The sequence below is a fragment of the Alligator sinensis genome, unplaced genomic scaffold (assembly GCF_000455745.1).
Source record: "Alligator sinensis unplaced genomic scaffold, ASM45574v1 scaffold175_1, whole genome shotgun sequence".
NCBI lineage: Eukaryota > Metazoa > Chordata > Crocodylia > Alligatoridae > Alligator > Alligator sinensis.
In genome coordinates this window covers 895,837-910,087 of record NW_005842536.1, presented here as the reverse complement: position 1 = coordinate 910,087, position 14,251 = coordinate 895,837, and the positions used below count along the sequence as shown (strand labels likewise).

General features: G+C 43.3%; 1 protein-coding gene across 8 annotated transcripts in view; it reads right to left on the bottom strand.

Moving 5' to 3' along the window:
- The window catches only part of NADK2 (NAD kinase 2, mitochondrial), a 65,002-nt gene extending 54,147 nt beyond the window's left edge, over positions 1-10,855 (bottom strand). For 6 of the 8 annotated variants that reach the window (XM_025213532.1, XM_025213531.1, XM_025213530.1 and 3 more), the window contains exons 1-4: positions 10,809-10,855; positions 9,909-9,997; positions 7,914-7,995; positions 3,824-3,907 (exon numbers count right to left, since the gene is read on the bottom strand). In XM_025213532.1, the coding sequence (XP_025069317.1) occupies positions 3,824-3,907; positions 7,914-7,984 (155 nt within the window). In that variant the 5' untranslated portion in view covers positions 7,985-7,995; positions 9,909-9,997; positions 10,809-10,855. Of the gene's footprint in view, positions 1-3,823; positions 3,908-6,876; positions 6,933-7,913; positions 7,996-9,864; positions 9,998-10,808 lie in introns of those variants that run through there. The other 2 variants (XM_025213526.1, XM_025213525.1) reach the window with 2 other exon arrangements.
- Between the last annotated feature and the right edge of the window lie 3,396 nt (positions 10,856-14,251).

Sequence of the window (14,251 nt, the reverse complement as noted above, 5' to 3'; positions counted from 1 at the left end):
TGTTATGGGAGCCTGCCAGGTTTCCCCTGGGTCCTACTGCCCTTGGCTCCTGTCATTTTTGACAGGAATCAAGGGCAGAGAAATATTAATTTTAAATTTTTTTAAGGCCCCTGCAGGCCAGATAGAATGGCCTTGCGGGCCATATTTTGCCCACCCCTGCCCTAGGACCTATCCAAGTACCCCAGGGGGTACGCATAGCCCTGGTTGACAACCCCTGGCCCAAGTTGCCACAAGATTGGTAAGTTTAGGTCTCAAAATTAAAGCAACTGTCCAAGCTAAAACTTAAGATAGTATTTTAAGTTTAACCCCCCCCCCCCAAAAAAAAAACCCCTCTCTACTGGACACTGTTCTATTACCTTCAAGGCTGGTAAAAGAGTTCAATTTGGCCTAACTAAACATAATTGAGGATTTCAGAATAGGGAGAAGGGGGCTAAACTGGGCTTACAATATAAGCCAGCTTGAAATCTTATCTATGGAAACTAAAGCCTCCCCATAACAAAACTTAGTTCCACACAAATTAGTAATACTATGAACCCACAGTAAATGGCCTACCAGTTGGAACACCCTTATGACACCATGCCATCCTGTATCACTCTGAACTGTTCTGCTAACACAATGTTAAAAATGGTTATGGCAGCAAGCAGGTCTTTCACACTAGGAACCTCAACTTTAACATCTCTAGAACTGAATCACTGTTAAAATGGTGGCAAGTTCTTAGAAATTCTACACTGTAGGCAAGGTCTCTGACTACTGTTAGAAATACTAGCAATTAAAATGACTATCAGTTTAGCAATGCAAACTGAACCAGCTAATTATTTACAGTTAGCCTTGATAAGACAACCACATTAGCTGAGGTTTCATTTACTTGATTATCAATACCTCAATCCAGTTTACATTAGAATCCAGCTACAAATTAAATGCGTCAGTGGCAGTAAATAAGATGCAATGAGGATATTAAATTTTTAAGAGCAGTAAAAGTTAAATAGAAGCTAATCATCACTGCTACATTAATATTCCACACTGTGGTGGAAATCTGCTGGAGTCAGGGGAGAGGCAGCGGAATGCCACACCAGTAGCCAAAAGTGAAACTGTGGCGGCTTGCGGATGGAGATCAAAGGAAAAACCCGCAGCGGAGCCGGAAGGAGCCAGGGACGGCTCCCACATCCTCCTGGACGCGCTTTATTAAAGCATGCTGAGGGCGATTGGCCGGGTGGGTGCCTAGTGCCGAGAGAAAAGGTCCGGCAGGAAGGAAGCCGGAGGGACTGGAAACAGTGTCCCCATCTGGTCTGGAGGGGCCAGAGCACCCAGACAATCCTGGGGAGGAAAGTTGGTGGCTCCCTCGGAAGGGGAGCACAAAGGGAACACTGGGCCAGGAAGGGCTCAAGGAGCCACTTACGGAGCCGGCGTGGACTAAATTCGGCAGCCACAGAGACTGGGACACCGGTGAATACAACGAGGACGGGACCCTGACCTGGGACGACAGGTACCGAACTTGGGGAGCAAACAACGCGTCAAGTGGGGGTTGAAGCCCAGGTAGAGTCCGGCTCCACGTAAGCCGAGAGCAAAGAGGGGCCGCAGGGAGTGCTCGGTACAGGTATCACCATTAGCCAATGATCGCAGCCCCTAAGAAACCGAGCACCAGGGAGGGCCAGAGCATCAGCCCTGACGGACAACACCACAGTTGGCATTAGGCAGGCTGTAGGGGAGGTGGAGCCCCAAGAAACAACCACGAGGACGGCTGAGGGAAAGTACCAGGGGAGGCAAGACCAGACATTGTCCTCCTGAGAGAAAACTACTCAAAGATGTGGCAGGCAAGACCCCTGGGGAACAGACCCGAGGCCACTCCCAATAGCCTAGCCGTGCAGCCCAAGAAGCCACGGCGAGGTTCGTGAAGAACCCAAACGTGCAACACTCAGGGAAGAGGCACGGGAGGTTACACACACACAGACTGTATCCCTTTAAGCCAGAGGCAGGCAATTTCAGGTGGAGGGCCACTTACTGAGTTTTGGAAAGCCATCGAGGGCTGTATGACAGGCAGCCAGGGGCAGATAACTATTAATTTTATAAATTTTTTACGGGCCTCGCAGGCCAAATAGAATGGCCTGGGGGGGACGCATTTTGCTCACCCCTGCTTTAAGCCAAGATTTCAAAGTAGGCATGCACAGAGGAACATCTAATCTGCCCTCATATTCAAGTGGTCTTGAGACTGTGCTCAGTTTAAACTTGGCTTGTACAAAAGTCTGGTAGTTGTAGTTATCAAGTACTTATTAGTTCAGAAGTTATTCCCCAATTTTATTTCACTTTGAGATTATGGCATTCTTTAAGTGCAAAACTCTGAAATGCCTCACAACAAAACTCCCACACTATACAAACTATATAGTTTAAGTATACTTCTAAATATTAGCATGGCACTATCCCTGCATTACTAGAGTAGCAACTCAATGAATTTATTATATTCAAAGTAAACCTATGAAGAATATATTACTCTACAAAATGTGAAACAAAGGTCAAAAGTGTAAGCAAATTGTCAAGTTCCCATCAGAGGCCTGTTAGAGCTGGAAGCTGAATCTCAGACCTCATGCATCTATTCCAGGGATGTCAAACATAGAGCCCATGGTGTTGCTCTATCCAGCCCACAAGACGGCCTGAAATCGGAGGTGTGGCCAGGGTAGTTAAGGAGAGGAGAGAAGCTGAGTGGGACAGAATCTGTGGTGCTTGGGCTGGTGGACATAGCAATTGGCTCAGGAAAGTGCAAGTACTAGGGCACAAACAGAAGTGACAATTTTCGCCAGATCTGGCCACAAAGCGGTTTATAGCTGTGACCAAACACAAGTGCATCGTTGCAGACCGCTTAAAAATAGCTGATCAGGTGAAAATCTGACCCCTCATTGCACAAGGTATTAGATGTAGCAACTTCTGTAACTTGCTTGTGCCCTGCCTACCAGCCTGTGGCTGTTTTCAGAATAGGAGGGGGAAAGGGAGTTCAGTGTGGGGTTTTTTTTAGCCCTCTCTGGAGGGTGGGGCCAGTGTACTGAAGGCCCCTTTGCTCCCTCCCCCTCTAGGTAGAGGGGCTTCAATTCACCCACCCCACCCTTCAGTACCAGCTGGAGAGTCCCATGAATGAGCTCCTTCTGCTGCCTTCCCCCCCCCCATTCTGAAAGAAGCAAGCACTGGCAGACAGTCCTGGGCATTGCTATGGGAACCTGGCTACAGGCTCCCAGCCCGGAGCTGGATTTCCCTCCCCCTGGAACCAACAGTGAACTTCTGTCTGGTCTGGGGTAACGCAACTCAAAACGCTTTGTACAAAAACTTCCGAGTTACAGCTGGGAGCTGCACTTCTGTTTGCACCCCTACTTATCCTCTGGCTACTTTGCCCAGCACCACCACTGCAGCCTTACCTCCTCAGCTGCTGGCCCTGCCATGCCCCATGCTAGAACTGGAGTTGCCATTGCACCATGGGGCATGCAGCAGCAGCTCTCGAACAGGGCAGGCAGCGAAAGCCAGAACTACCACCACTGCTGTGTACTGCGTGCCCTGTCCCAGAGCTGGAGCTGCAGCATGCCCCAGGCTGGATCTGGCCTGCAAGGAGCCCCAGGGTCCTGATCTGGCCTAGGGCATGACATGAATTGGACCCCTCTGTCTTAAACCAATGCTTTAATTGTAAAGCCACTCCTAAATATGGTAAGTCTCCGAGTTCATTTAATCATTTAAAGAACTTATATTTTGTATTAACTTTTCTTATCCTGCTTGTGCAACTGCTCATCATTACATATGCTCTCCTCTACAAATATGTTTTGTAGCAGCAAAGGTCAGACAATCCTACCTGAACTCACCACGATAAAGCTTCTGTAGAGCATCTGGAAAGGAGTGCGTATAACGCACAGGTAAACACAAGTGACCCTCAGACCTAAAAGTAGAAGAAGGATAGAACAGTAAGTGTGATGGCCTAACCATCGAGAACTGGTTCTTTTTATTGCTTCAAACAAAGTTAAATTTTTCCATCTCTTAAAGCTGGTTGCGTTCTCTCTCATTATGCAAACAAGCATGAGAACAGTTCAGAGGCATTATTCACTGTCAGCAAATGGCTCAGCTTCAGCCATCTGAATGAAGGCCATATAAAAAAGGAAAAACAGAATAAAATTAAACTAAATGGATCAATTTTGTATACCTAACAAGCCACCATAACAGCGAGTCTGGCAGAACGATGGACCTGCCCTCATCTCAGAAACAGGTCTGAACTGAGATGCACCGGAAGGAGCATGTGGAAATTTGCACTACCTTTATACATTTATTCTGGTGCTCTCAAGCCAGATATCAAAAGCTACTATACCCAAAAACAGAGAACACTGATGAGCTGTTCATATTTTCAGTGATACATTTAAGAGTGCATGAAGCTGACAGTAAAACCACTAAGGCTCAAACCTAGAACAATACTGCTGAGCTGGCTGGCTTCCAGAAATATGCCTAGTCATTGGAATCAAACAATCCTTCCCAAACGTGCTTACTCCGCCAGTGGTGTTGTAAAAAGTTATATAGGAACCAATTTGCCTCCCATTACAATAACTAACACGTAGCTTAATCTCAACCTCCGAGATGGAGAGACTCTCTCCCCATCTACAGACTAAGTGACAAAGGTCGCAGGAAGCTTGGGTCCAAGCCAAAAAACTGAGCCTTGATACCCTTAGCAAATCAATTTTCTTATTTCATATTAGATATTTGCCATCTTAAGGTAGCTATTTTGCACCCTAACATTCTATACTATTTAGGGGTGCACTGAGAAAGAATTTTTTGGTCGATACCAATGACCGATTATTAGCCAGTCATGACTGGCCAATACCAATCCAATTGCCAATATGCAGCCTCACAGCTTGGAGAGCAGCATCCAGCTGGTAAGTTTGTGGGGAGGGGAAGGGCATGGGGGTGCCGATCAAGACCACCCCCATGGTGAGGGAAGGAGTGAGGCCGGGGCAAGGGCAGGTGCTGCTCAGCAGGGGCAGGGTGTGGGATGGAGCTGCAGGCGGCTTGTCCAGGGGAACAGAGGGGTGAGTTGGCTCCCCACCACTGCACGCAATCCCATGGGGGGCATGTGCCCCTGCATTTGTGCGTGGAGTGAGGGTGGGCTGCCTGCTGCAGGCTCAGGGTTGGGGGCTCCACCAGCCTCTTCCCAGCAGGGGGCTGGGCCAGAGCTGTGCTCGGGGATGGCAGGCAGGGGTGGAGCAGCAGCAGCTCGGGGGAGGAAGTGTCTACAGGGTGGGCGACAGCTCTCTCAAAATTCACTGTAGCCCCCCATAACCCCCCCAGCCTAGCCCCCCCCCCAGGAAGTGGCCAGCGCAGCCCCTGGCCCTGAACCTACCCTCACCCTGCACACAAATGCAGGGGAGCACATGCCCCCCATGCCTCCTTGGGGGTGCACACAGTGGCCTGGAGGTGCCCCCCCAGACAAGCTTCCCATGCCCTGGCCTAGCTGCGCAGTGCCTGTCCCTGTCCCAGTACCACTCCCTCCCTCACCATGAGGGCTCGATCAACCCCTCACCCCCTCCAAGCCCTTACCAGCAGGAGGCTGCTCTCCAAGCTGCCAGGTTGCATTCCTGGCTGCGTGTATGCATACAACATTTATTGGCGATATTATTGGCTGCACCAGCAAAAAAAGGCCGATTGCCAATGTCAATTTTCCTTTTACTGGTGCTGATACAATATAGGCCGATACACCAGTCCACCTCTAATACTATTCAGAGCTGATATGGCAGAAAACCAAACCATTACAAACGCCAGATCAGACCGAATAGGGTAGGAAAAGAACCGAGTCTCTCATTTGGCCATTATCTTCTTATCTATTAACGAGCTGATTAACAATTTTACAAGTTAAAGCCAAACCTAGAAACCACCAAAGAAAGAGCTCTGGTAAGAATTTAAACTTACAGGGAAGGATGCTTTTTATCTGTCATACATTTTTGGTGTATACACTGAAAGTGATCATGAGAAGCAGTTTCAAAAGCTTCCCAAAAGCATTAATTTAATAGAGCTTCTAATAGAAAAGGTTAATCATAACTACCAGCCATATTCTTGTGGCATTCAGATTATTCCCCAGAACTTACAAGAGCCATACACCAACGTTTTCAAAAATAAGGTAGAATTAAACCCAGGTTTACTTCCACCCACCTGCTTGGTTGTCAGTGGGAGCTGTAGGACAAATAATACTTTAAAAAGACTGATAAATGTTGATTTGGAATTCTGACTTCAGGCCATATTCTTGAAGGTCACTCTTCAAACCTGTCTCTCCATGACCTCCAGAGACTTGGGTTCTACTCCAGTGTAAGTTAAATGACTGACAATTTAAGTTAACATTTAGTCATTTCACAAATATTTGTTCAAGGACACATGCTTGGTGAATGGGAGTTTGCTCTCTCAGTGCTTTGGAGCCAGCCTGATATTAAAATACTACCAGATTCCTATGAATTAGCCTCTGGATGGAAAAAAAAACAGAACAGTTGCTATAGAAGCCAGCAAAATACATTTCAGCTCAATAACAATGTTTACCATGACAGCAGTGAAAAGCTGATGCTGACCAAAAAAAAAACAAAACCAAAAACCAAACAGACAACATGCATGCGCACACACAAACTGTGCACTAAGCACCTATTCTTCCTTATAAAATGTAACATTTCTGAAAATTTTGAAAGCCCCATCATTTCTTCTCCTAGAAAGAGAAAACATATTTGGGGGTTCCTCCGTAGTAGTTACCCAATAAAAGTCTAATTTTTATTGATTTCTCTAAGAATGAGGAAAACTTTATATTTTAATTAGTATGAGGAAATTACTGCTCTGTTTATTTTTGAAGTAAGTATCAAGTCTATATTTCTGAGTCAACAGATATACCTGCTATAATAGATGGTAGGTATTAAGATACACATTTTGCCTGTTGACAGCTCTCCCTAATAGGGAAAAAAAAAAAATGCTGAAGATACAGGGTAGTAATACCATTGATTTTAAACAGAAATTGAAGTTATAGTCTCAGGGTTCAGTTATAATCGGTGAACACAGGCTGAATATTATGATGCAGAAACAGAAGAAACTCATGTTTTGAGAGAAAAGGTTTGGGAAGTGAATTTCCCTATACATGTTTCATTCAGCATAACAGCACAGTAGTAAGCATTAATAGTAAAATCTGGGTATATTTAAAAACTTTCAGAAATACCAGATTTCTAATTGTGCATTATCATAGAGGGCAAGTACCATAATTCTAAGCCATACTAATTAATCTGCAAACAAAAGTAATAACTTAAACAGTTTAGTTACCAATTGAAGCTTGGAAAAATTATGATGACCCAAGTTTCTTTCCTTGAAACATCTCTAATCAAAGTGTGTCTCTGAAAGATCCACAGTTTCTGATTCTGATCCTTCACCACAATCTTCAGGTACTTCATTAGATGAAGATTTGTACAAATTGACCAAGTTTCTCCAAACTTTTTTTTTTTTTAAGCATATGGATGTATATCAAAACACTGACCACTTTCCACCCTACCCATGTACTGTGGAAGATCATGGAATCAGAAACAAACAAGAAGTTAGAGGTTGTATAGGACAAGTGGCTTACTTTCTACTGGTGCAGAAGCAGTGTACTTAGCAGATTCCCAGATTACACTCAGGACCAAATGCCTTGCTGTACTGAAAGTACCTTTCCAGCATCCAAGAAATGCATTGTTGAATTGGATTTCTGAACAAGCAATGTAACAATGCAAACACTGTTTCTGTTTAAAAACTGGAAACAAAACAGACTTTTTTTTCTGGAGGCTTCTGGGTTTCTTTCCAGACCCTTACATCCAATTGTGTTGTACAGAATAGCAACATGCACAAATTCATATTGTGGTTGACTTTAAGTAAAATTACTGTTTTCCCAAATGTGTTATTCTTACCTTTCTGGATCAGTGTTTACTCCAATAACTGGCTTACATCTGTCAAATACTTTACTGGCAGCCAGCAACATTGTGCCGTCACCTACGGAGAAAAATAAAAGGCATGAAAAACTGTCTTTACTTTTACTGAACAATGTTCAAACACTCCATAGTAAACTGAGTCTCAGGTACACAAAGCAGCGCTGCAATCGGTTTTCAAGCGCTTTTACCTAGGCATTAACAATGGTAAGACAGAAGTAAAACTGAAAAATGCACTCGCTTTTAAGTGCGCACTTTCTTGATGGAATGAAGAGGACACACGAACTGCAGAGACTTCCTCAGCTTGACAGAGGGTTTTTAAACCCAAAAGCTTGCTAAAAAAAAAAAAGGTTCCGACCTTTTAATTTGGTCTAATAAAAAGATATCAGATTCACCCAAAGAACCTTGTCTGCCTATGTCCTTAGACCAACATGGCTACAACCTACACCTCTGCATCTAAAGCGTTTATTTAGTCTTTAAACCTGGATACTGCCGAGACAAAGTTAATTTAGAAGCACAGTAAAAATCCAAAGTTTACAGGAGCTAGCACTAAAAACACCAACTTGTGTGATAGTTGTACATAGCCAGACAGTTATTTTTGTTTTATGCAGATCTAAGACTAGCATCTGTGGAAGCTTTTGTATGTTAATGAAAACTGGTACACAGGAAAAATAAAAAAAAACCCCAACCCATTCTTGCTATAATCATTTTGGGGGGGGGGGCCCAACCTTTCTTTAAAAATTTTGGGGGGGGGGGGGGGAGTACTTCTTGCTATTTTTGTACCAGAACTATACTGGCAAGAGTATATGGAAATGTGATGCAATTCTGACCATCTATCACATAGTTCAGAAATAGTATTTGAGGCATACATACATACCAAGACCAAACATACATATATTTTTTCCCCCAATTGTGGCTTCCAGTCATTATTCAGTAGAAGGCCTTAAACACTCCCAAATAATATGGGTTTCAATGAGCCATGTCTCAAGTCCAAATACTTCTCGTTTAAATACATATTTCTACCATTTTGTAACTGGAATAAGGGTAGGCCAATACAGACTCAAAGATACCACAGACAGATCTAGTAGTACTGTGATTAGACTGCAACAAAATAACAAGCGACCAAAATCCACCTGTTTTCATTATTGTTATTCAGAATCCCGTAGGCAGCAATGAAACCAAGAGGAATCAGAATATTCCCTGCTGCAGCTTTAAAAACAGTACAGAAGCAGAGACCACATCACATGTACAACCATCAAGAAATTCTGAACAGGGGAAGAAGCAAGAAGGGAAAGAATGTTCTTTCTTACTTTATACAAGAGTGGGATTGGGAGCTCTCTGGATTTTTACAAACATCTGCTAGCCAAAGTCTAACATAAAACACGAAATCCCCAAGGTTCCCTCAAGAGACTGTACCCCAAAAGGCAGCCCAGCAGTTAGGATATTGGCTTTGCATTAGGACACTGGAATCCTACTACTTCTCATCAACCTTTTAGCTGGCAGGTTTACCATTCTGGTAAGTGCATCTGGTTAAATGCTTAAACCAAACAGATGAATGTGAAAGTGAGCAAAACATTTGGGAGGGCAGGAGAGGGGAAAGAAGGAACAAGTAGGAGAAAAAGTGCTAATCTTCACCCCACACACTTAACTACAAGATAAGGATGCTTCAAAACACACTATCGTCTTTTTACATGAGTTGAGAGTATGTCCAATCCTACAGTTTAGATCGTGTCACCTTATATCATTAGCTTCTCTAAAGCATGTAAAACAACCAAAAAACTATTGAGCTGAAGCACAAGAAAAAGAAGATAGGTCATTATCACTTAATTTTTCCCCAGATTACTTTTAAGAGTTTTATCCAAAAAAATGCACTGACTACCCTACAAAGCATGAAGCAATCAAACTCTTCATAATGCTTCATAACAGAGATTACCATTCTCTTAAATCCACGACACCTTTCCCCACAAAAATGAATACCTCCGGCTGATATAACAGCATCTGCCCACTGAGCTGTCTCTTCGTTATATTCACGACGCTTAACAAGGCGGACCTCAATCCTCTCATTCCTAAAAAGGGCAGAGAAAGCGTGATGAAGAACAAAGAACATGTCAGTTCAAGTTTTCATGGGGATATGAAATGTAGTTGTTAAAGTTAGTTACGCTGATATTTAATTTATTAATAATATTGCAAAAATGTTTTCTGAAGTGTCCAACTTAGTGTGCATTAACTCTGTGCATTTAATAATTCATTTACTGTCCTGAGAGATCTGATATATCTGTTTAAAAATGGTTCACTACACACCTATATTATAAAAAAAGTCAGTTTCGTGAAAGATGTTTCACAATTTGTTCTACTGTTACGCATAGTAGTTTTTTGATTGCGCTAGCCAGGAAATACACACACTCCATGTACTTACTCAAACCACAGAGTCACAACTTTACTGAAATGGTTTAAAGTGCTTCCCTTCCAGAGCCTCCCAGGATTTCCACACAGAAACCATTATTTGCACTGCCTACAAATTAACCTATATGTTTTGCTTAAGCAGCATATATTACATTGAAGTGTTGTCTGTCTTAGTTTAGATCATCTACTTGATCAGGGCTGTAAAATGCAGTCTACAGCAACAAGCACATCAAAAAAAAAAACAAGAGAGTCCCAAAGTATAGCGAGCACATGCTGCCAACATGCTGCAGGCCTGGTAGGAATGATCTTTGCCATTCTGCATGTCAACTTTATCAGCTCACTTGGCTGATCTCTGCAGGAATTCACAGAGATAGGAAGAACTAGCTTTTGTATGCCAGATATCTTTAATAAAAAGTTACTTCATATTGTAAAAATAAAAAACTTTCCCCATCAGTCTTAAATCTTTATACTTACCGTAAACTGTCTACAACATGCTCCACATTTTTTGTATGAATATGATGTCGCTCCAGTAGTCCACTGTAGTTAGATCCCTTCAGTGCAAGCTGTAAAAAAGAAAAGAAAAAAAAAGAATGATCTTGAAACAGCTAGCCATCTCAGGTTACTAGGTAAGGAAAACAAATGAGAAATGATACACCCTCATGCTTGTATAAAGTATCTAAGGCAGTAGTTTTCAATCTTTTTGGACTTGAGCCACCCCTCTGTAACTCATGAATTGAATGGCATCTCATTTAAAAAAACAAAACAAAAACTAATCCTTTACTACAGTGGTTACCTGGGGGGGAGGAGATGGAGGGGTGGGGGAAGAAAGCATCAGCCAGGCAGGGCCAAGTCTTAACCTGCCCTTATCTGCATAACTTCTCATACTTCAGCAGCACCCTTTAAAGGATACCACAGCACCCCAGATCCCAGGACACTCCACTCTGGTTGAGAATCACTAATTTACACATATTTGACTATGTGGACATGTCCCAGCCAACTTCAAATGACCTAGCCCAGAGTGCAAGCTGCAAAACCCAAGTACAGGCTCTGCCATTAGCAAAGCCAGCGTGTGCACAGGTAGTGTAGGTACAGCTCTACAAGCTGTAGGTCAGCTCTGACTGCAGCATAAGCATATCCAGAGACTGAGCCAGAATGGTATTGGTGGAGAGTATGTGAAACTTAGAAGAGTCAATGTGAGTGCAGAGCTACAAAATAACGAGTCTGAAAAAGCAGCCCCACAACCCTATCCTTGTTATGGATGGGCATCAAATGTCTGAGCTAAGATAGAATGTTACCCAATAGCATCATGGATAACACTTGCTTCCTGCATGAAAAAGCACCCATTCTTTAAGAACAAACTACTCACTGCTTTTGATATTTATTCCTGGGATACTCTGCATAATTTTTTCTAGACTACTTTAGGTGATCTTGCTCTTGGTACAGGTTAACAGTTGCAGTCTAACACTCATCTCTGCTGGAAAAAACAGGGATTTTTACAAGGAAAACTTCATTTCAATCCCTTCTGAAACTGTGGAGAAATGGATTCAACTGGTAAAAGGAAGGGAACTCATGATGAGCAACTGGATCAAGAAATCAAACTTCAATTTTCACCCCGTCACTAGCTTCCTGCGTGAGCTTTGGTCATGTCACTCCATCTCTAGGCCTTATTTCCTGCATCTAAGAACAACAAGATTATTTTCACCTTTCCTTTATTTCCTCTCTTTAGACTGTATGCCCTTTGGGGTAGGGCTGCCACTGTGTTTGCACTGGGTCTAAAAAAATGAGACCCAAAGTTTGATCAGGGTCTTCAGAAACTACCGTAATTCAGAATGAATAGCAAGTCCACAGTGACAGTATACTACGGAGCCTGTCATTCACTCCCTCCCTAGTCACTTCACAGGCATACAAAGAAAAGTTGCTTATCCATGCAGTAAAGGGAGATCTCCAAGAGGCATTACCTAGATATGTATTCCACACCATGGCATGCACAGGGTCCACACATGGTGCAGCAGCAGGAAGTCTTGCTGGCAGTTAGCATTCAGTCCACACACACGCCCCAATGATTTTTGTGCACCAATGCAAGGTTGCAAAGGGTGATGCAGAACCAAGCACCATGTGGGTTTCTTTTCTTCCGCATATACCCAGAACATTTAAGAAATCCAAAGCAGAGAAGGGCAGTAAATAGGGGAATTCATGTTAAACTCCAAATATTACACTGGCTGGCCATTTCCCTAAACTTTTCTTGCTTGGAGTGCTTGTCCCTATGTGTATGCCACTGAAGGCAACTCCTAAGTAGAATACTAACTAGACTTATGGGGGCCTGGAACCTTGTAGGTTAGTAAAAGGTATGAATGGAGCCCTACACTGCTGTCTGGAACATAAAATCAATGGTGAGGTCATTTAAAAGAATCCTGCCTGGACTCCAGGTGAGCATGCTCCTCTAGTCCATGAGGTCAGATACAGAGATCCACTTTAGCAGTGAATGGAAAGTGCATCACTTCTTCATCTCCCATACAAGACAATCTAGAAAATCTAGAAGATTGTCTTGCGTTACTGCTCGCACCAGGATTTGGGCTTGAACTTTATATTATATTGTTGTTATTACCCGGTACATGAGTCCTTGTTCATCTCTAAAAATGCCTTGTACCAAAGCTGCCCATGCTGCTTTTATTTGTGGAACCAAGCCTTTTTCATGAACGATGGACTATGCCTCTCCTTCCACATCAATCTCTACATCTGGTCAATAGAGCAAGCAAGCTAGGCACAGAAGTCAACAACAGGGAAGTGTAGGGTTGCTGTTGGCAGACTTCATGCACTGAAGGTCAGTTCCACATTAACTGAAGAGACTAAGAAAAGGACTAGGAGGCAAAAGGTAGCAGCTGTAATCCCATATCCAGCAAGTCAGCTTCCAAAGTTGAGTTGGACTGCTGCCAGGAATTGAATTAATAAGCATGCAGTGTAAGTAGGTGGGCTTTTGGGTGGCCTTAAGGAGTCTCAATACAGACAACTCTCAATACAGACAAAGCCCTAGACCATGCAATCTAAAACAAAGACTGTCATATGGGCCTCATGAAGGAAACTAGACACGTTAGTTTGAAGTAAAGCAGAAAGTAGGACAAGGTGGCATCTCAGAGACCAGCTAGTTCAAAGAGACATGAGCTTTCATAGGCAACAACATACTTTTTCAGATGAATGGGCATCTTATATGGGCCCCATAGATTCTAATAAGGTCATTCTTTATTAAAGGAGAATGGAAGCAAGCACCATAGGAAAGGGCTGTGTGGCATCTGGAGCCAGCAGCCAGATCTTGAGAAGATCCTCTAGACCTCACTCTATTTGGCAGTGCATCATCCGTCAGCCCTGGGACTAAACTACTAAACTTGCCTGCCATTTGTTTTCAGACCATTTCACTTCAGAACAGTACACGTGTCAATCAAAGATGTGCTGCTAGCAAAATCTGCGCTCTCTAGGCCCCTGGACATCGGAGATGAAACAGACACATGAACAAGCACTCAAAGGAAAGCTCACCATGTATTTTACTTTAGGGTGAGCAATTCCTTACCAAAAGTGAATCTGAAACTTTATATCATAAACCAATTAGGACAGGGTAGCCAATCTGTGGCAACAGGTGCTATAGATGGCATAGGTAGCCTCTGTGTGGCATGTAGCAGATCAGGGAGGGTACAGTAGTAGACAGGGCAGGAAGCAATGCAGCAAATGGGGCAGGGAAAGGGGATCAGAGTGAGGGGATAATCTGTAGCACACCTGCTAATAAGAAGACTGGCACCCAATGAGTTAGAATCACCAAATAAATCAGAACTCAGCTGACTACCAAACGTAACACTGTAGAGAACAATGTCTTAACAAGTGGTTAAGTACCATTACACTATTAAAAAAAAGAGTCCATCAAGAAAAAA